The 22,769-nt window shown below is 46.9% G+C and overlaps 1 protein-coding gene across 1 annotated transcript; it reads left to right on the top strand.

Moving 5' to 3' along the window:
• The first annotated feature begins 1,199 nt into the window (after positions 1-1,199).
• LOC103106870 (zinc finger protein 239-like) lies at positions 1,200-21,386 on the top strand. The gene is made up of 4 exons (XM_056801128.1): positions 1,200-1,308; positions 4,789-4,841; positions 16,613-16,739; positions 19,856-21,386. Exons 2-4 carry the CDS (start codon positions 4,809-4,811, stop codon positions 20,818-20,820), a joined length of 1,125 nt encoding a protein of 374 aa, XP_056657106.1. The 5' UTR covers positions 1,200-1,308; positions 4,789-4,808; the 3' UTR covers positions 20,821-21,386.
• The last annotated feature ends 1,383 nt before the right edge of the window (positions 21,387-22,769 follow it).

Genomic DNA, 22,769 nt, shown 5'->3' with positions numbered 1-22,769 from the left:
ATTGGAATTCTAATGACTGAGGCACCCTCCAAAAGCAGCCTTCTCTCTGCCTTCCCCTCCCAGCTGGGAGCTGTTCTGCCTGCCCTGTGAGTCCCCTCCAGGCAGGGACACTCTGATGCCCGCCCGCCCGCAGGGGTGGTTGGGTTGGACGGCCTTCCAGCCATCCTCTCGGGGCCAGGGGGTCCTGTTCAATCTCCTGCAGATGTGAAACTGGCGGGGGGGAGTGTGCAAGCGTGGCCTCCAGCCATGGCCTTGCTGGGGTCCGAGCAGAGAGTAAGTGAGAAGGGAACAGGGGAGAGAGGAGCCAAGAAGGAAGACACGACTGGGAATCGGGAAAGGGGGATGCATCGGGGGAGGAGAGTCAGGAAGTCCGGAGGCTTCCAGCCCGGGCTGGGGCAGAGGGCACGGGAGAAGGGAACAAAAGGAGCCCCAGGAAGACATTCACCGCAGCTCCAAAGCGGTGACAATGCAGGTAGTCCCCTCCCCTCCACCCCACATAGGAGCCCAGAAATGGGGCCCCGCCCAGTCGGAGCTCCGCCCTTCTCCACAGCTGGGCCTGGGCTGCCGGAGGCGGGCTTCCTCCTCTCTCCGGCCTTCCTCATCTTTACCTGCGTGAAGGGGGTGGGGAGGGGGTGACAGGCAGCGCCCAGGGGATGCCGCCGCCTTTCCCTCCCCAGCCCCGCCCCCCGACAGCTCTCCCAGACCTCGGAATGTTCCCAAGGGCTCCTGACCGCCACAGGCCCAGGGACTCCTTCCTGGCCGAAGGCTCCTCGGAGGCGGGAATCCGTTCCGAGGATAACCAGGGCCGGAGGGATCGCCTGAGTCCCCCGCAGGGCTGGCCTTTTTCTTCGGTCCTCACCCGGTAGCCCGACCGGCTTTGGGGGCTGTGGGTAGCCTGGCCCCGCCCGGATTCTTTCTTCCCCCTCATTTTCTGCGGGGGAGAGGGGGGAGGAGAAGAGAATCTTTTTGCGGCCACCAAACTGTTTTAAGGCCAAACACAGCTTGCACCTGAGGAGCCAGGAGTCCCCGGCGCCCCTTTTCTTTCCCCTCGACACCAACAAGCCCGGAGCCCCAAATTTGGCGAGCACAGAAAATCCCGGTCCCCGGGGAAGGAGGTGGGGGGAGTCCCTCACAGGGCGGGGCGGCCCTCCCGGGATAGGGGGGGAGGAAGGGAGCGGCCCAGCCCCGGGACAGCAGGTAGCGCAGAGGCCTCTGGGAAGTAGGAAGTTCAGAGCACCTCTGGCTACACCTGTTGCTACACCTCCGATCTCTGAGCCCCCCGCCGAGAGTTCTGCAGCCAGCCAAGGGGTAATTAGTTTGGGAAACGGTGGAAAGGGGGCAGCAGTCCCGGGGCTGGAGGCCCAACATGGAAGGGGCTCCGAGGTAGAGCGCGTGGTTCCTGCAGCGGAATGGAATGGGAGCCGGAGAGGAGGGACAGAAGTTGGTGCTGGAGTGTCAGCTTGTTCCCCGGTCCGAGCCAGGAGCTCCCAGTAGTGTGGACCCCAGTGTGGGCGGGGGCGGGGCCTCCTTTGGAAACCTTTTGGAGGAAGGACCGACCCCTGCCTTAACGTCAGGAGCATCCCGGGCCGTCCTGCACTCCCCCCCCCCCCCCCCCCAGCTGGGCAGAGCCTGGACAAGCCCGAGAGGTGGCTGTCCGGTCCTGATACAATGTGTGCATGTGGCCGCTTTCGGCTGGGGGAAAGTGCGGCCGCGCCTGCAAGTTCCCCTTCTGGATCTTCTTTCCCACCCGAAAGAGATACAATTTCACCCACCCCTGGAGGCTCCGCGAGTCCTGCCTCCTTGCCCGAGGACCCCGGCCACCCAGAGCCCCGCGGCCCTGCTCTCTCTCTTCTGGAGCCCTCAGACTCCTGGCGGGCAGCAGAATCCCAGGCAGGATCCTGGCTCTGAGCCTCGGGCTGCCCCTGGCCCTCCCTGGCAGCCCCACAGGGCTCCCAGGAGCACACCTGCCCCTAGACAGCTCCTGGCTGGGCTCCGCCTCCCTCGCTCTTTTCCAGATGATCAATCCTTCCCCCGTGTCATCCTCCCCAGATTGACCATTGCGGGACACTTATCCAAACTTGAGTCCTTGGCCACAGGGACCCAGGAGTTCCCTTTTCAGCGTCCCTTCAGGACCCAGGAGTCCTGACCCCCAGCTCCTGGTTAGAGATTCCCTTGTCGCGCCTTCAGCCCCAGCCCTCTGTGAGGATCCATGAGCTCTGCCTTCCTGTCCCCAGGAGCCAGAGCTCTTTCCTGGTCCCCTTCTTTGCCCCCGGACCCTTGGGCTGCTCCCTCTCAGGTTCCAGGGTTTGGGCTCCCTGGCTCCAGTTTCCCTTTAGGTATTCCAAGCCTCAGTTTTACCAGAGGGTCCCAGGAGCCCTCCCCAGCTCAGCAGCCCATCATCCTGTTTCTCCAGGCTCAGCTGCCCCCCTGGAACACTTCAGTCTCCTTGAGGTCCCTGCCCTCCTTGCGGAGCTCTGTTGGTCCGCGCGCCTTCCCAGCCCTTCCCTTGACTCCCCTTACCCATGCTTCCCTGCTCCCCCTTTCCCTGCCAGGCAGCTGGATCCCAGCCCAGGTTTAGGCTCCCACTTTCAGGGCTCTCCTAGTAATTTCCTGGCAGCTCCCTTCCAGAGCCCCCCCCCCAAAAGCCCCATCCCCCCTTCCCAGGGTCTCTCCCTCCCAGATGAGTCAGGCTGTTGCCCAGACAATGTGTGACTTAGGGCAGCTGGGTGGGCTTGGACTGCAGCTGGGAAGCCTCTTCCTCCTGAGCCTCAGTGGGGCTGGAGTGTCAAGTAGCCCAAAGGACACAGGGATGGTCACTGTGGGTTATGGGGGGGCCTCCTATCAGAGGAGACAGATGGGACGCTCAGAGTCATAGCTGTGAACCCCTCCCCCCCCAGCAGTCTTCAGACAGAACCCAGGGCCTTTCAGGGAGTTCCTCAGGCCCCTGGGATGAGGTCCAGGCCTGCTCTATTTCCCCCATCGCTGCCTTCCCTGAGTCTGCCCAGAAAGGAGAAAATCAGATGGAAAGTTGCCCCGGGGGATGAACCTATCATTAGCCCCTTTTTACATTGGGGTGTGCTTGTCCCCCTCCCCTGAAGAAACAGAGAGGATCATGGGTAACGTGACCTCCGTGTCTTGGGAATGACAGGGCTACAAGCACCCAACAAGTGACCCCTTCCTTAGTCACTGGTCAGGATGGAAAACTTTCCTGAAAATTCCGAGGGCATTCTGTGGCCAGGCCTTGCCATCCCCAGGGCCATCCCACCCCCTTCCTCTCTCTCAGTAAATATTGCCCGAGTCATTGATTCTTTGGACAAGACCCAAATCTCAGTGCCCCTCTGTCCCCCATTTCAGCTTCAGGCACTTCCTAGCTGTGTGACCCTGGGCAAATCACTTAACCTGTCCTGCTGCAGCTCCTCATCTGTAAAATGGGTTGGAGGTGTGACCCTACAAACTCAGAGAATGATGATGGGAGTTCTAATACTCGGGGCAAGTGATGGGGTGATGGAGAACTCTGCACATTAGGCCCCCCGGAGGCCACTCCAGTCTCAGCAGACCTCAGACCTGGGAGAGAGTTGCTGGGACCTTTCTCTGATCTCCAGACAGTGGGGTCTGCAGAGCTTTAGGACATGGCGGGGAGGACAACATCTGAGTGAATTCCCTGAAGCCCCGGCTGGGGTGGGTGGGAGTGACGGAGACACAACAAGAGGTGCTTCTGGGTTAAATTTCTTCCTGGGCTCCATCCTGGGGAAGAAGGCAAGGCCAGGGCAGAGTTCCTTCAGTCTCTGTGTGTAGGAGGAGCTGGGCTGGCTGGGAGGAGATTTCTGCTTCTTCAGCCTCGATTGTCCTCCTTCCAGTTCAGGCCTCCTCATTCTGGGAAGGAGACAAGACCAGATCCTGCTCCCAGTTCTTGGTTTGCCTCTGGGAGAGTCAGGCAGAGGATTAACTCAGATGGCCCAAGGAAATGGCCAAGAACTCCAGTCTCTGCCCAGAAAACCCGGAAGGAGGGAAAGAAGAGTTACCAAAGCAAGAACAGATGGGTTCATTGTGGAGGGGTTTTCCAGGAGGGCGGAGCTCTGCCTCTGGAGCCCTGGAGGCTCTGTGTGGGCTTACCCCACGGAGGATCCCAAGACCCTGCTGCCTCTTGGGGGTCTGGGAGGATGGGAGAAGGGAGGGGGTCAGAAGAGGAGTAGGAGAGGGAGGGGACTCCTCTGCCTCTTCACACCCTCTTCTCTTCCCAAGCTGCCCCTCCCTGGGGCTGTCCCCCTCCATCCCTCCGTAGGTAGCAGGCCTGGTCCTTGGTAACTCCTGTGGTCTCTCACCCCCTGGAGATACCTGAGGTGGCCTTGGGCCTGGGAGGAGAAGCGCAAACCTCTGCCCTTCTGGGTCCCTTCTCCCTCCCCAGCTCAGGGTGCAGAGGCCAGGGCCTGGCCCAAGGAGGGATCAGGACAGCTTTTTTCTCAGGTTCAATGAAGAGCAATTGGCCCAGAGAGTGAGGCCAAAGACAGGGAGGAAAAAGGGCTTTTCTACTCTGGGGGAAAGAGGGGAAGGACTGCACTGGGGGCTCCAGGCCAGCTCCTGCTGCTCACCAGGGCAGAGAAGTCAGACATTCCCTGGGCCAAGGGATGCCTGTTAGGAAGAGCTTTGGCTGGAGCTCCATTCAGGGGGCCATGAAGTGGGGTGAGGTGGGGCCAGGGAGGCAGGACCCTGAGTGGGGAGACAAGGCCCGGAAAAGATGGAGGAGCTTCGCCACATGCACTCACTGGGGCTACTTTGCTGCCTCTACAGGTAGCCTGGAGTCCCAGGGAATGGCCTTGGAGAGGGACAGACTCCCAGCCCAGGTAAGTGCATTCCAGCCCCAGATGGGAGCCCCGTCAGCCAGTGACGCCCTTCCCTGGCTCTGACACCAGATGGGCCTGAAAGCTGCTCCCTTCCTCCTGCTGGGCCATTTCTGTCCCCTCAGCCAAGGCAGGAGCAACGGCACTTCCCGGCTCTCTTCTTGGGGTTTGCCAGTGAGTCCTTGTCCCTTGGGCAGCTCAGACCCCAACAGCTCCCCAGGTGCTGCTTCCCATGCTGGATTTCTCCCCATCACAAATGAGTGCCCAGGACCACCATTCACTCCTTTCTTTCCTGCCTAGGCGTGCAGTCTTTGCTCTCCCTCTGCTTGCCTGGCAACATACGGACACAGGACAGACACACACGCGTGCGCCCGCACACACAGACACAGGACAGACAGACACAGGACAGACACAGGACAGACACACACGCGTACGCGCGCACACACACACACACACACACTCTTCCTCTGTTTCTTTTGACCAACCTGTTCCCACGTGAGTCTTGTCTGGCCAGGCCTGGAGCTGTGCTTGAGGGTGTCTCCAGGTCTGCGCTGTGGTCCTCAGAGAAGAAATTGTCCCCCTGGTGCTGCTCACTTCTTCCTCAAGTCCTCCGAGTCTTCCCAAGTCAGCGAGTCTGGAAGAACACCCTAGTCCATGCTGGGCACTGCTCAGCACAAAGAAAAGGAAAGCCATCGGCTGCCCTCCAGGACCCCGCACAGTCTGACCGAGGAGTCTCAGCAGCAGCCGTGTAGACGTGGTGGAGGGAGGCATTCTGGGAGGGAAAGCTCTGAGGGTTCAGGGGACCACAGAAATCATTGGTTCCCAAGGGGAGGACTTAGCTGGGACTGGAAGGAAGCTCAGAGGCCAGAGGGAGGAGGGAGAACATTTCCTGCAGGGAGACAGACAGCCCCTGGAGAGGCCCAGAATCAGCTCATGGATGGTCTTGGCCAAGGATCATCCAGGAGGCCGTGTCCCTGGGTCAGAGGAGGAGAAGGAATGTGTGAGGAGATAGGAAGGGGCTGGGAGGTCCTTCTATGCCACTGTATCCTGTTGTTGGAATGGTCAGAGTCCTTGCTAGTGACAGCCAGAATGGGGCAGCTGGGGATGAACCCCGAGATTGATCCCGTAGGTCCATTCCAGAGTGTGACCCCACCCCAGGCCTTCTGCTACTGAGCTCCCTGACTCAGAGAGAGTCAGAGGAGTTTGGGGTGAGCCCAGGAAGGGCCCTGTCCCAGAAATGGGCTTTTTTCTCCGAAGAGGAGCTTTGAGTGTTCTTCAGCAGAGCTGTTTGTACCAGAACTGGGAGCTTGAAACATCCCTTTTCTGCTCAGTAGAATTCCTCACTGGTCTAGTCCTTCCCTTGTTGGAGAAGCTGAAGAGAAAGAGGCAAGTTTCTAGAAGGCCTGGGAGTTTGCTGTGCCGATAGGTTTAGGGAGCTCCTGAAGGAGACATCCTGGGCTTGTCACAAAGGCATCCAGCTCAATGTCATGGAGTAGGATACAGATAGCCTGGAGTGCTTTATGTTCTCCTAAAAATATGTTTTCAGCCATCTATATAATAAACCACTGAGGTAAATGTTTTTATTTTCCTTATTTTACAGTTAAGGAAACTGAGGCAAACAGAGATTAAATTACTTTTCAGAGTCATGCAGCATTAAGTATCTGAGGTGGGATTAGAAAGCAGATTTTTATGAATTTCTCCCATTTCACAACTCTACCATCACTGTGTTTGTGTGCCTACCTTCCCACAACCCCCTCCAACACCGATGGTTTCCCAGTTGTTTTGTTTTTCTTTTTTGGCAATTTGGCAATTTTTGCAATTTGCCTCAGGCCTGTTTTGGTTCCTGCTCCTCTTGATTAGTGACAGACCATTTTCCATGTGGCCATGAATATTCAGCATTTCTTTTGAAATCTCTTTGTTCAGATCTTTTGACTGTCTATTGGAGAGTGGCTCTTGGTCCCAGATTTACAAATTCTCCTAGGTACCAGACCCTTTTCAGAGAAATTGGATCCCAAAGTTTTTCTCATTCACCCAATTTCTTTCTTATCCTGGATGCATGAATGTTGTCTCTTCAGAAGTCTTTGTTTTAAATAATCAAACTTCTCCATTTTTTCTCCATTTCTCCATTGCCTCTATCTTGAGTTTGGCCAAGTTTATGTGTTTAAGAACTGCAAAGTAAAACGCCTCTGAGGTACCATCTCCTGCCTGTCATATTGGCCATTGTGTAAGAAAAAGAAAATGATCAATTCGGAGATGTGTGAAAGCTGGGATACTCATGCACTGTTGGTGGAATTGTAAATTGATTGACCATTTGGGGGAGCCATTTTGAACTACCCAAAAGGCTTTAAAACTGTGCATACCCTTTGATCTAGGTATGTATCCTAGAGAGATCCTGAAGAAAGGGAAAGAATCTATTTATACAAAAATATTTACATAGCAGATCTTTTTATGATAGCACAGAATTGGCAACAGAGAGATATTCATTAATTGGGGAATGGCCAAACAAGTCGTCTTCCATGAACCTGATGCAAAGTATGAGCAGAACCAGGAGAGCATTTTATATGAAAATAGCAACAGTGTATGGTCAGTAGCTGTGAACCACTCGGCTATTCTCAGCAATACAGTGTTCTAAGAGAATCCAAATGACTTGTGATGAGAAAAACCATCTGCTTCCAGAGAATTAACCGATGGACTCTGGATTCAAACCAAAACATGTCCTCATTTTTTCTTCTTTTTTTCTGGTTTGAGATTTCTTCCACAAAATAACCAATTTGGAAAAATATTTTACATGATTGCTCAGGTAAAGTCTAGATCAGATAGCTTGATCTTTTGGGGAGGGGAAAGAGGGAGAGAGAATTTGGAACTCAATTTTAGAAAAAAAATGAATGTTAGAATTTTTTTTTACATTTAACTAGAGAAAAAATAAAAATTCTAAATATATCTCCCTTTAGCTGTGAGATGTATGTGAACTGTTTCTGTTCAAATTTCTTATAGTATAGCCCTTAATGTTAAGGTCACATGTCCTTATAGAATGTGTAGTAGAGTATGGTGTAGGATTATGGTCTGAGTCTCATTTCCTCCCAGACTACATTACAGTTTTCTTAGCAGTTTTTATCAAATAAGGAATTTCCCCCAAAATAGCTTGTTTGCCACTTTCTCAGACACTGAGTTATTGCTGACTCTCCTTTAATCTGTCCCATTGTTTTATCTCCTTATTATCTTACCATTACCCAAGGTTTAGGATGACTGCTGATTTGTGATCTGGTCTGAGCTCTGGTAGTTGTTCCCCAATTCTTTGGCTTCTTTTCATCATTATCCTTGATATGGTTGGTTTTTTGTTTTTTCCAAATGAATTTTGTTAGGATTTGATTCAGTCCTCTCAAATATCCCCTTCCTCATGTCATGAGGGGAGAAATTAGATTGTTTTCTCCTGGATTTTATTTTTGTGTTTCATAATCTAAGAATTCTGTTCCATCTGAAGCAGCTTCTGTGAGGTTTGAGTGGAGAAATGAAGCTTCCTTGAACCCGCGAGAAGCCTCAAGGTAGGAAGATAGAGGAAGGATAGAAGTTCTGGATGCCGCGAGGGGGATGGTGGAGCCAAGTTAGAGATATGAGGTGGCAGGAATGAGTCAGAAATCCAGGCCTTATTGATTATCAAGGAGCCACAGCAAAAACTCCAATCAGTGGACTACTCAGAAGGCTTATACCCGTCCAAAGATCCAAATTTAATACCACACAGGTTGGAGACATGATAGAGAGAAGAAAGTGCCTGGCCGAAGGCCAGGTCCCAGATGGGAGAGGTAGATAAGGAAAGGAATCTGTCCAAGCTCCAGCAAGGACAGGCATCAGTGAGAGCTGAGATCCAAGAGGAAGAGAGGGCGGAGCTTGCTGCAGCCTTGTATTTAATCTCTTTAATATGCAAATATACACAATACATAGGGATGATTATCACTGGTTAATGACAAGGTATAGGTGTGGCTTCTCTTAGCCAGGTGAGCACAAAGAAACCTGTTTTCCCGCCTAACCTGGGGGAAGCTGGGGTCAAGGGTCAGAGGCTTTCCCAGCCATGCGCAAGACTGAGCATGCTCTCTTCTAAGCCACTCTGTACATACTAACTGTTTCCCTTGCCCATAGATAGGGGTGGACTGCTACAAGAAACTTAGGTGGACTAAAGTGTGGAGCTCCCCTTCTCAGGAGAGATGCTGAGCCTGACAAGGCTGCTGTTTCCAGAAAATCTGTTCTCAATTTTCCCATAAGGCATGGCCTTAGCATTTCCTGTAGGGTGTATGAAGAAGCTGGAACAACCCAACCTTGTACCATCTACTGATCTGATTCCCTCTTGGGAAGGAAGGGAGAGGTTTAGGGCAGCAAGGAGTGAATTGTGGAAACACTCTCCATCTTGTGACTCGTTGTGGAGCTGCCTTGGTTCCCTTCTGTTCAGTTGTGTGCCTAATCCGAATCTTGTCTTGGGGAAGGGAGTGGAATTTATTCAATGGGGAGAATTGGGAGAAAGCCAAATTACATTATTTGAACCTAGCCCTGCCTGTCTGGGAAACTGGGAAACTCTGTATCTGCTGTTTTAGAGACCCTCACCTTAGGCCTGAGCTTAGGTTGACCAGAAACTCAGTCAGATTCTGAGACTGATGGAAGGAGGTTTCTCCTAATTGTACATCTCAGGCATTCACTGTGTCTTATCTGCAAAGTGGGTGCATATTGATCCACCGGTTATTGTTTCCATGTTCCTTTGATTGTTTACTGATACTGGGACTTTTTAGGGAATTTCACCTGTTCAACTTGGGAAGTCCCTACTCTTTGCTCTAATTAGAAAGCAGATGACCCAATACTGGATTGTTGGTCTTACTTAATTCATCTGTTTTAAGGTGTATAAGTCTCTTTTCCCCCTGATTTCAAGATCTGGCCCTAAGCAAATGTAGAAGAAAATAAAGAGCTTAACTGTAACAAGTGAAAGATTAAATGACTGAGGAATCAAAGCTCTGATCTTCTGAGTACATCAGTTGATTAAAGCCGTGTATGCCACCTGCCAAACCAGTAAGGACCAGGCCCTTTTCTGACCTTAGTGCCGGGCCTCCCTAATCCCCCGTCCCAGGTTGCAGCCTCACCCCAGTCAAGACAGGTAGAATTCAGGCTCTAAATCTTTCTGGCTACAGTGTGTCACCCATATGAACATTTTGAGTAAAACCTGCTTCCACTTCAAGGTTAGACCTCCTTTCCTTCTTCATCTTTCAGGCTTTCCCCCAACCTTGTACCTCTTCCCCTGTAAGCTCTTCTCTTTCTGAGACAATAGAGACCACCTCCTCAGTCCTCCTTCTATCATTCCTGTCTGCAGCCTTTGATGCTTTTGTCCCACTTTCTCCTCCTCAATATTCTCTTCTCTCTAGATTTTTAGGTCATGGCTCTCTCCTGTTTTAGCTCCTACCTCTCTTACTCGGATTCTCTGCCTTTGCTGCCTCCTCTAGGGTTAGATCACTCTTTATAACAGTAGGGTTTGGGTTAGGATGAGGGAGTTCCTTCAGCCCTGTCTTTGGCCCTCTACTCTTCACCCTCTAGACTCCTCTACTTGGTGACCTCAGCAACCACCAGGGATGCAATCACCATCTGTCTGCTAATGAGTCTCAAATCTACATTTTCTGCCCCAATTTCTATGCTGTCCTCTAGTCTTGCATCTCTAATTTCCTAACCAGGGTTTCCCACTAGATGACATGTAGTCATCTTGAGCTCAGGGTGTCCAAAGCAGACATGGTTCTCTCTCACCTAGACAGAACCCCTACCTTCTTTATAACTGTATCCTCCTCGTCCCTCAGGCTCAAAACCTAGGGGCCACCCTTGACTCCTCACTGTCCCTTAGCCAACATATTCAATATGGTACCAAGACTATTTGTCTTGGTATACCAAGACAATGTGACTATTTCCCTTCTACCGATGGTTTTAGGAGTTTGAATCAGGAATCTGGAAATAAGTCCCAGACTATATTTTATGTCTTGGTGAGCTCAAGATGTTGGTATTTCTTGTCTCAAAGATATGGTTGGTATAAATCTTCTTCAGGATAGGCTCTTGCCTTCCCCTAAGGGAAAAGACTCTATCCTAATAATATCACTGATGAAATGGGTGGTCCGTCTGTTTCTCAGCAAAGGATTAATGGATATATGTTGTCTTCACAGTAAGGGTCTTTATTCCTTCTCTCTTCAAGCCAAGGAGAGAAATAGAACTCTGCAGGTCTCAACTGCCCCAGATTTAAGTTGGCTGGAATGTTCCATCCCATCCCCTGATGGCAGCAGGATTCCATTTCATTTTTTTCTGAGATAGCTTTTCAAATCCAGTCTTTTCCATTCATTTTGGCATTTCCATCTTTCACGGGTGTTAAAGGAAGAAATTATCTCTTCCCTTTTTTTTTTCTAAAAACATTCCAGACTTCTCTTCATTAGTGGACGTCTACTGTTCGGCCCAATATTGTGAAGCTCACATTTGCAGGTGTTGGGAGTGAAATTTAACCAAAGAATAAATGGGGGCAGTTCTTCAAGGAAGACAAGCAGGGGAATGCTGCTTGTCAATAAAAGGGTCAGGGGTTTGCCTCTGTTAGTGCACAGAACAAGAATAAGTGCACAGACAGGATAACCGATATCATAGGATTAAAGGCAACATGATTGATTATGGGGCTGGGATAACCAGGGACACTATGATGGATTGGAATAATCAATAATAAAGGGTCAGCAATGATCCACCCCTCCTTCTCTCCTCAGGCCAAGTGTTCCTTTTTTGAGTGCAAGGTCAAGGCCCTGACTTTGGATGGCAAACCTGGCATCTTTGAGACATGGCTCAGTGATGTAAAAATATTAGACCTGACTCCCTGGGACTCGCCAGAATCTTCTACAGTCTCCCAACTGCTTGAAATGAGACTAGAATGGTGATTAGAGATGCCCAAGAGCTGGCTTTTGCACTTCACCTATTACACGTCTTAAAACTCCTGACTAATAATCCTATCTTATCTTATCCTAAACTCCCAAGGACCAGTCCAACAGAAAGTGCAGAGATCTTATATAGAGAGTCTTTTGGCAAGTAAAGGCTGGAGTCCAGATGAGGAATCCTAAATGGTCCAAAGAATGACCAGAGCTCCCAATATTGTCCCTTAGTCCACGGTATTGAAAACTCCTATCCACTCCTGCTTCAGAGGGATGCTTGTAAAATGATCCAAAGATATCCACAGGAGCTCAGATATGCTTCCCTTTCAGCTGCAGACTCCCAAGTAAAGTAAACTGTCTCCTCAATGGCTTGGAACTTTTCTCCTGCCAGCTCTGGAGATTCTCTGTCTATCAATCATTCTTATGCACTGGTCCTTCAGTGTAGATGCACCAGATCCTGTGTTATCCCAAGTGTGGTTCCATGGTGTCCAAATGACTTCTTATCAGCTTGTAATATTTTTCCTTGGTCTGGTAGTTCTCAAATTTGGCTATAACATTCCTGGGTGTTGTCAATTGAGGATTAAGTACAGGAGGTGATCTGTGGATTCTTTCAATCTCCACTTTTCCCTCTTGCTTTAAAATGTCGGGGCAGTTTTCTTGGATAATTTCCTGTATAATGATGTCCAGACTTTTTTCTTTTGTCATGATCTTCCGGTAGTCCAAAGATTCTTAAGTTGTCTCTCCTGGGTCTGTTTTTGAGGTCTTCCATTTTGTGGATGAGGTGTTTCATATTTTTCTCAAATTTTTCATTCTTTTGATTTTGTTCTTCCTGCTGCCTTGTAAAGAGATTTGCTTCTAGTTGTTGGATTTTAATTTTTAAAGACTGAATTTCATCCCTGGCTTTTTGGTCATCCTTCTCCTTCTGATCTGATTTTCTTTGTAGGTCATCTTTCATCTGCTTTGCCTCATTTTCAAGCTGGTTAATTTTGGATTTCAAGACACTATTTTCTGTTACCAGATGATTTATTTTGCTTTTTAAGTTATTTTCTCAGTTGTCTTAAGCCTCTCTTAATTGTTTTTTGAATTGTATTTTGAGTTCTTCCAAAGTTTGTGTCCAGTTCGCTGGAGTTTCTATGTTTTTGCTTGGTGTTTCTTGGTCTTCCTCTGTTCCATTTGCTCTTTGTTCATTGCCTGGATAGATGCTGTCAATTGTAATTTCTTTTTTCTTTTTCTGTTGTTTACTCATATTTTCCCCTTCTTTCCCCCTGTAATTGCCTATAAACTTGCTCCTTTTATTATGTGCTGGATCTGTGAATTTGAGCTATTCTGTCCTTAAGGGGCTTCTTCTCTGCTCTGCTGATTGATCAGGTTAGGTTGATGGTATTGATGAGCCCTGAGGTCAGATCTTCACCAGTTAACAGAAGAAGTTGAAAAGGGGGCTTTCCCACCCTGTTATGGAGCTTATAGACTATAGTGGTTGCAGCTCTTGCCCTTGGAGCCCAATCGGCAAGGTTCTCAAAGCAGTCTGGGGGAGGGATCTTGGAACTTGAGCTTCCCTGCCCTCTGAAGGCTTCTTATGTGCCCTATTGATGAGATTAAGCCAGGTCAGAGTTGATCTGCAGAGCTGGATGTGCCCTGAGGTCAAAACCTTGAGAATGGCAGGGAGAGGGGGGGCAAAAGGAGGTGTCTTCACTGCAATTAGGCTGCCCTCTCTGCACTTCTCCTCCAGCGGCCTGTCTGCCACCCATGTTAAATGCCTTGAGCCTGGCACAGCTGTGCCAGCAAGATACTCCCTCTGGACTAGCACCTTTGACCACCCAGAGATTCCAGCCACTGCTGGAGGCCTAGCACTGTAGGTGGGGGAAGGATCCTGGGACCTTCCTTCTTCCTTCCCCTTAAACCTGCATGTTCTAGAATTCAGGCTTTTTTTTTTCAGGGAGTACCTTTTAAGTTGAGTCCAGCAGGAGGATTCCCTAGCTCTTTCCTGTTTTTAGATTTGGTTTTCAATCCCCTCAAAGTATTGTGTTTTTGATTGGTGAGGAGGGGTTTTTGGAGGTCTGAAATTTTGTTGTCTCTAAGTCTCTATTTTGACTCCACCTCCTCACTTTCTATTTGAAAGGAAGTTTGAAGTTCATTACTGTACCCCCCCTGGTCATGATGAATGGATGTGGGAGGTATGAGAAAGAATGATGTTTGGAATAGCATCCATTGAGTATGAGTCAGGAAATTAACTAAAGATCAGTTATCAGTCCCTAAAAGGAAGGCCTTTCTTTGCTGAGAACCAACACAGTGAATACTATGTAGTGAAGAAGAATAACTCAAGAGATCCTTGAGGAAACAAAAAAGATTTAGAAGTTCTTGGGAATCTGAAAAAGCATAAGAGGGAGCCAGAAATTCCTCAGTTGTTCAGAATAAAAATCCTAGAATAAAGTAAATGAAATAGAAAATGTAAGAGGAAAACAGGGGTTGTTTTTAAAGGGTTAGACTTGATTATTTAAGAGTTTGGTCACCAGGAATTTAATTAATTCCAAAGAGAATTTATTTACAATTTATTTACAAAATGTAGAAAGAATGAAGCAAGAAATCAGAGAGAGGATAAGGTAGGAAGTCTAACCTGAGCACTAAGTAATTTATCTCCAGCCCCTGGCTCAAAAACTTAGGCAGGGGAGTCTAGTCTTCAACCACATAGTCCTCAGCCCTTGTAGCCAAGAACTGAGGAAGTCTCTTCAGAAAAATCCAGTAGTTAAAGGTCAACTTTTAACTCACCATGTGTCAGTCTAGTCAGCAGATCCTTCTGCCCCTTTTCACCAGCTTCAACTCGAAAGCATGAGGAATTGAATTCTCACAGGAAGTTCCACTCTAAGACTCCCATCTCCACTTTCAAAAAATGAAGAACTCCGTCTCATAGGAAGTGACAGCCCCCTTTAAAGACATTTTCTCTCGGGTCACTTCCTGTGCCTTCCCCTAATTCCACATCTACCAATCATAGTTGACACTCTGCTCTAGGACTGTCCAGAAGGCAATTAGTTGATTCTGATTCATTATGCATTATTTCACACATGGGTTGCAGACCTCCCACTAAATGATTAAGTGGGATGTTTATACCTTTGGTGATGTGAATTTTAGTTTTATTCCACCCTGCTTAGTCTTTAGAATTTTAGCAACCAGGAATGTATACACCCCTACTTAAGGATTAGGTGTCAGGGAGGAAGGTCTATGACCCTTGTGTGCTAGCAAGTGACAAATCAGAAACAACTGACTGACCCCCTGGGCTGTCCAATGCCAAGTTTGAGCCACCATTGGTACATGTGAGACACAGGAAGTGATGTAAAGAATTGCCGTTATATTTCGCATGACTTCCTGTGAGAGAGACTTTGGCGGTGGAACTTGACTTGGAGAAGCTTGAGAGTGAGACCACAGACTGCTTCCCTTAGACTGTCACATGTTGAGTGCAAGGCTTACTTCCCTTTCCTTGACTTTCTGAAGGCACCAGCCTCTGAGGAGGCCCCTCATCTTGGAGAAGGCCTCGTGGCTGGAAGCCAAACTAGATTTAATCCTCTGTCCCCCACCCCTGACTGGGTCCTCTGAACTCCTGCCTGTTATCTCTCTCCCTTTCTCTCTTTCTTTCTTCCTTAATATCTTCTCTCTGTTTTAAATAAACCACCATAAAATTCAATTCTGACTTGAGTATTTCATTGGGATTTAGAATTTAAATCCCTGGCAACCAACTAAAAAAATATAATCAGCTCAACTCTAAAATTTACCTTTACCAGTGACTAGATCTAACATGGGCAGATCTTCATCCTTAACTTTTAAGTAGGGTGTTTACACTTCGGGGGATTATAATCTAAAAATAGACATGAGTTACAATTTAAATCTTCACAATCAGAGAAGGGCTAAGTACCTTCATTGTTACAATCAGGGGAGAGCCAAATCCAATCTTCACAAAACACATCTAATTCCAGGAACATTGGACAGACACATGTTATGTTATGCATAGAGCAGGTAGGAAATAAAAGTGGCCCCTCCATCATATCAGGGTATCTTCAGATCTGGCCAACTTCTCCTTGATATGAGCCTTCAGATGTAGGCCTCTTTAACTTATTGTCTTGACTCTTGTTCTTTGAAGTTTCTAGAGTTCTCTAAGTGTATGTTTAGATCATTTTTTTCTCATAAGGAAAGTGACAACACTTTTTTCTCATGAATTAACTCAAACAAAACAAAATTAATTATTCTTTTTATTGGACAAAGCAATTCTCCCTTCTCCATCATAGTTATTTTTAGTTTTGTATAATGACACATAATATGCCATATACAAATGAAAGCAATCATAAAGTAAAGACTTTGGCTGGGACCCATCCTACCAAGTGGAACCTCAAGGCCTGAATGTCACAACAGACAAGTCTCCTTCACTTGGCTGGAAAGCATCCCAGATCACTCCTTTGAGTCCACATTGTAATGACCATCTCTTTAGAATCCACCTCGTGTTTTCATCCAGATCAAACTTGATTTCAGTTATGCAGAAAACAAACCAGATCTTTTCTTTAGCTTTGTTCTCTTTTAAGTCACCTTCATCCCATCACTGGTGCACTTGGGATCAGAGCTGGAACGGAGGTCTCTTTCCCTTCACACAATAGTTAGAAACTCCTCAGGGAGGGTCATAGAGCTACTTTTCTCAAACTTCCATTGGGCTCTTAAAGACTCAGCTTCAAGTGCTGACTCTGACACTGACCAAGGACAGGACCTTTGGGCCTCCCCCATCTCTGTATGTCAGTTTCCTCCTGTAATTTACCGGAGGTGGGCTCTTCATTCTGATGTGGCTTTCAGTCCTCTGTGTTCTGACTTGGACTGCTCTAGGAGGTGGTGACCTTCAAGGATGTGGCTGTGGATTTCACCCAGGAGGAGTGGCGCCTCTTGGCCCCTCCCCAGAAGGAGCTGTACAAGGAGGTGATGCTGGAGAATGCCCAGAACCTGCTCTCTGTGGGTAAGGAGCCCTCTTCCTGCTACCAGAGTCTACCATCCAGGGGAATATCATCTTCAGCAGTAGGCAGGGTTGGGAGCAGTTTTTAGTCATGAGGAAGGGACGAGGGCTGGTATGCTGAGTCCCAGAGCCAGGGCCCTCCTGATTCCTGCTTCTCCTGTAAAAGGACTTTGCATTGTATAATGGGAACTTGGGGATTCCCTTTGGTGCTCCTGAAGTCTGAGATCAAATCTGTGTGGAATAATCTCAGAGGTCAAAGTCATCTGAGAGATGATTCCATCTCACCTCTCCCTGACCTGGAATTGTGTCTCCCAAACCCATCTGGGAAAACTATTAAGAATGGGTTTTCCTTCAACCCTCTTCATCTCTAGAGTGGATCTACTATTTGGCATATTTTCCTCTAGTTCATACCTCCTAGGTGTCCCCAGTAGAGCAAGGTTGTCCCTAGTCTTCCCTCCTATTGTCCTAAGCCTCCAGAAGAGCTTGATGAGAAAGGGAGGGAAGGGAAGAAGCCTTTATAATGACCTGCTCTTGGCCAGGGGGTCTCCCGAGGGTTTTCTCTGTAACATTATGGCACTTCTTCATCACCTTCATCTTCCAAATTTGGTGACACAATTATCCCCATTTTACAGTTGAGGAAATGGAGAATCAATTAAGTGGATTGTTCTGAGGCACACATATAGAAGCTGTTTGAGGTCAGATTTAAACTGAGGCCATCCTACCTCTCAGCTCATGTTCCTGTCTACTTTCCTTCTAGCTGCCTCTCATTTCCAGATAATAGAAAAAACTATTGACTGAGTCCAGCCTTCTCTGCAGAAAATGCACCAGAACCAATTGTTCTGGTTCCAGTTTGGTTCCCTGACCTTCTCCCCCTCTTCCCACACTAAATGCTGTGGAGACTTTCCTCCAGGAGGCCCTGTAAGCCCCCCACAGGTCCTGCTTGCACCCCTCTGTCATTGTCAGGATGAATGGACTGACTGAGAGACAGCATTGGCCCAACAAGAGTTGTTGAGTTCCCCAGGAGAAGAGGCAGAGACTCCCCAAGAGAACGGTCCATGAGGCTCAGAGAGGTGTCGGGGAGGGAAGAGCAGGCAGGGTGGCAGGACAAAAGCCAATCCCTTGAGGTCCTTGTGTCTGGGGCTTCAGACTAAACTGGAATAATGACCCTTAGACCCAGTTGGGGAGTTTAGGAGTTTTTGGCAGAATGGACCAGAACTGGAATGGGGATACTGTTGTTCATTCCAGGTCCCCCAGCAGGGTAACAGGCACATCCTATCCTGAGCTCCTGCATTATAAACACTGATGGGTGAGTGCATACTCCTGTGGGAACCCTGTGGAGAGAGTCTCTGAGTGGAGTCACTGGACTCCCCCACCTTTCCCTAAAGAGGACTCAATGACAAGCTTCTCTCCATCCTCCTCCCTGATTCATTTCCCATACTAAGGGCTTCCAGCTCCCTCAAAAGATGTGCTCTCTTATTTGGAGCAGAGGGAAGCCCTGTGGATGCTGGAGCAAGAAGATCTGAGGAGCTGCTGTCCAAGTGAGGGAGGGGGAAAGAGGTGTGGGAGAGCTGGGGTGACCCATAGGGCAGGGCTAGATTTGGGGGCAGGAGGACCTGGCTTAGAATCCTTTTCTAGAGGTTTTAGCACCTGAAGGAGATTTCCAGACCCTTAATCCCCCAAAAATGCCTTCATAGAGGGTCACAGACTGATCCCCCAAAGGGAGCTGATAGGAAATGGAGTCCAACAGCCTCATCTTACAGATAGGGAAACTGAGGCTCAAGGGTTCAGTGACTTGCCCAGGAAACCCCTAGGTTTGCAAAGATTGCTCTCTCTACTGCAAGAATGCAAACCCAAATATCATTCCAATCTCATGGTTATAAACTCAAACTCAATGAGATGCAATTTCAGGGTAACTCAGGAATGAGACAACTATAATGGCAGTGAAGGAGAGTCTGTGCTGCCTGTGAGCATGAATGGCCCACGTTCCTGGAGGTTTGGAAATAGTTTGATGTCAAGTTGAGAAATGAAAAGAATATTTTACTCTTAGAAGCAGTCAGAGTTTTAATGTCATCATAGTATGCACTCCAAAAGCATCATATTCCTGGTTATAATTATTTGGAAGCACTGCGGAGGGGTGGGGGAATCATTATGCTTGAAATACTTGTTTTACAAGAAGAAAAATAGTTATAACAAAATTGGGTCATTATTTACTGCTTAAGGTTACAGTAACTAATTTTTAGCTCAAATCCCCTCAAATCTCCAAAGGGCTTATGAACCACTAGATGGGAAGGGTACAAAAGGACAAATAAGGGAACCTGCAGCCCATTTCCTTACAAAAGAACGATGGACTCAAGTTACTGTATCAGACATATTTTTAAACCTGGGAAATTCCATGTCTTTGTTTAAGTTGTGTTTAGTAGAAATACTTTATGGTAGTGAAAAGAGGCATTTAAAGAAAAGTAATGGCTATTCTCAAGAAGTAGGAACAGAACAAAATTTTTTATACCTTGGGTAAATGGGGATAAGAGGGTGAATTTTCTTCCTTTAATCTCAGATACTGCAACCACAACAAAAATAAAGTTGAAAGCAATCATTAAGGAAATTACATAAAACTTGCAGATAAGCTAGATCATGAAATAATAGGAATATTTAATATACATATACCCAGTGGTTTTATACCTATGAAGATAGGATTGAATGTATAGACAATGAAAATGAAAATAAAAAGAAAGATTGAAAATGAATTGTCTAATACTGTGTGCGCATGCCCAGTCACAAGATTTGGTTTCAGCTGCCAGGATTTGGGTCAAGTCACTCTGCCACCAGTCTGAGGTCATGATCTGAGATAGGAATATAATGCTAGCCTGGCCAAAATCACAGATTTGATATGAAGACACAATGAGATCATATGGGAGGCTCTTTTTAAATTAAATTGTTCTTTAACTTAAAAGGTAATATTATTTTCAAAGGATGGATTGTGTCCATTTAAGTTGGAAGACTTCTTATCTGAGGAAATAGGATGTAAAGCAGTTTATGCTCTGACAGTGAAGGAAAGGTGATACGGTTATTTGTGTGTGTATATGACTATGCAGGTATGTTTTACTGTTTGTTTCTTTTAGAAGGAGAGATCAGAACTGAAATGAAGGTGACTCCAATAGAGGTGAGCCTTTCTGGGAAAGAAATGGACCAGCAGAGACTCAAGAGTGATGTTCCAGATAATGTAACTTGGAGAGAATTTTGTGTTGAATCTCAAAATTCATCCTATTTTGAACATCAAAGAATGAACTCTGAGGAAAAGTCTAGTGAATGCAAGCAATGTGGAAAGACATTTAGACAGAGACCAAAACTTGCTATACATCAGAGAATCCACACTGGGGAGAAACCTTATGAATGCAAGCAATGTGGAAAGACATTCAGTCAGAGCTCCAATCTTGCTGTACATCAGAGAATCCACACTGGGGAGAAACCTTATGAATGCAATCATTGTGGAAAGACATTCAGTCAGAGATCCCATCTTGCTGAACATCAAAGAATCCACTCTGGTGAGAAACCTTATGAATGCAAGCAATGTGGAAAGACATTCAGACAGAGCTCCAATCTTGCTATACATCAGAGAATCCACACTGGGGAGAGACCTTATGGATGCAAGCAATGTGGAAAGACATTCAGTCAGAGCTCCATTCTTGCTGAACATCAGAGAATTCACACTGGGGAGAGACCTTATAAATGCAAGCAATGTGGAAAGACATTCAGTCAGAGCTCTAGTCTTGCTGAACACCAGAGAATTCACACTGGAGAGAGACCTTATGAATGCAAGCAATGTGGAAAGACATTTAATCAGAGATCCCATCTTGCTGTGCATCAGAGAATCCACACTGGGGAGAAACCCTATGAATGCAAACAGTGTGGAAAGACATTCAGTCGGAGCTCCCATCTTGCTAAACATCAGAGAATCCATACTGGGGAGAATGCTAGCAATGTGGATAGACATTCATATGGAGCTCCACTCTTGCTCTACATAAGAGAAACCTCAGACTTTCACATAGAGGTCTCACCTTGCTCTAAATCAGACAATTCACTCTAGAATGTTATAAGCTCTATTCAGATTAGGTCCAAATAGGCATATGATTTTGACCTAAAGTGTGATGCTATCAGCAAATTAAGGGAGCATAGATTTAGATCAATTTATTGAGAAGGGAAGAATTTGTGACCAAATAAGAAATAGACAACATGAGATGCCTTATTGATTATTTTATTATCTTAAATTCAAAACCGCACAAACAAAACCAATACAACCAAGGTTAAAAGGGGAAACAAGTTAGCATTTGCTTTAAAACAAGATGTTCAATTGTGTGAAAGAAACCCTCTCCCAGGATCACATATGGGGTCTTACCTGCGTCTCTATGATGCTAGTGATGTCATCTAGTATGGGTCATGTGACTGAGTTTGAATCAGATGTGATTGAAAGGGACCTGGAAGGGAGAGGGAGGGTAAAAGGTTGAAGACAAGGAAGTATGGTCTCTTTCTGGAGGAATCGGAAAGTGGAAGGTGGCTGAGGGAACCATGTGGAGAGCACCCATGTGGCTAAAAGGCTTTTCTAACTCTCTGCCTCTACATATCCAAGTAAATTATAACAAAATTTATGAAAAATAATAACCATAGTCCTAGTCTTATTTCTTACCTGATGGTGACCACTATGGAGAGGAGCCTTACTTCTCCTATTTAAGCTTTTTAGACAAGTTTAAAATAGACACTAGGGAAGATCAACTCAGGGCACTAGCCACCACCTGCCTCCTGCCTCAACCAGAAACAGCTGCAGCTGCCACCAATCTCAGGCTTGGCCAAATACAATATTTTGCTTTTTAAAAAAGAGCCAGTTTTAAGCCCCCATATGGCCCCAGCCTTAGCTTAGGTGGGGGAAGAATGTTGGAAAGAGTAGCAGGCAAGATTTCCCCACCTGGTATTGGCATCTCAGTACAGCCACAGCCAGCTTGCCCAGAGCAGAGCTGGTCTCAAGGGTCTGGAACCTAATTCAGCCTCTTGCTAAGGCAGTTCTCTATGGGGCATCTCAAGTGGCAAAGTCCCAGCAAAGGCCCCTGGTTCCCACCCACACTCTCTACCACCCTGTACTGGCAGCTTCCAAGCCATGCAACAGCCATCAAGCCCAGCAAAACTACCTGACCCTAGCCAAAGGGGGCTTCCATGCTCCCAGCTTTGAGTGTGGGGACTGGAGCCCCAGTTTGTACCAGGGATCTCCCATACCACCTGCTGGACTCTGACCTCAGACCTCTCTAGCTTCCCAGCAAGGGATTGAAGCTCTCTCTGTGCTTCCAGCTGTGGTTAAAAGGGCACAGCAAGTGAGGGTGGGGGCTAAAACCCCAGCCTGTACCAGGGATCTCTTCCTCCACCCTCTAGACCCAGACATTAGACTTCTATAGATTCCCAGAATTGGTTGAGGCTCCCTACTCCCAGCTGTATGTAAAGGTGCACAGCATACACTGAATGCCAGGGCAATGCCACCAAGAGAGCAAAACACTGCAGGCAATACACACACATGTGTATATGTATATAATGCAATTAAATATAATTACATAAATTAAACCAATTTGAATAAAAGTAATTTTTTAAAATTTTGAATTAAATAAAATCTTAAGGGGTAAAAAAATAAAAATAAAAAAAAAATAAAAGGGCACAGCATACAATGCACTCAAGGGCAACAATACCAACAGAGCAAAAGTAAAACTGCAGGCAATTTTATATAAATTGAATCAAATTGAAATACAGTTTTAAAAAATAATAAAATAAAAATAACAAAATTGAATTAAATAAAAAAATTAATTAAATGAAATATTAATTAATTGGATATACCACTTCAGTGATCTATTATTTCAAATAATAATACTATTATTAACATATAATTTAATAATAAAAATTATTATTGCTATTATAAATATATATATTCATTATTAGTATTATTGCTTTGCATTGATTTCTTATTTAATCCTCATCTAGTTTGGTTGCTTGCTACAATAA

Source organism: Monodelphis domestica, chromosome 6 (genome assembly GCF_027887165.1).
Source record: "Monodelphis domestica isolate mMonDom1 chromosome 6, mMonDom1.pri, whole genome shotgun sequence".
Taxonomy (NCBI): Eukaryota; Metazoa; Chordata; class Mammalia; order Didelphimorphia; family Didelphidae; genus Monodelphis; species Monodelphis domestica.
This window is presented reverse-complemented; position numbering and strand designations above follow the sequence as displayed.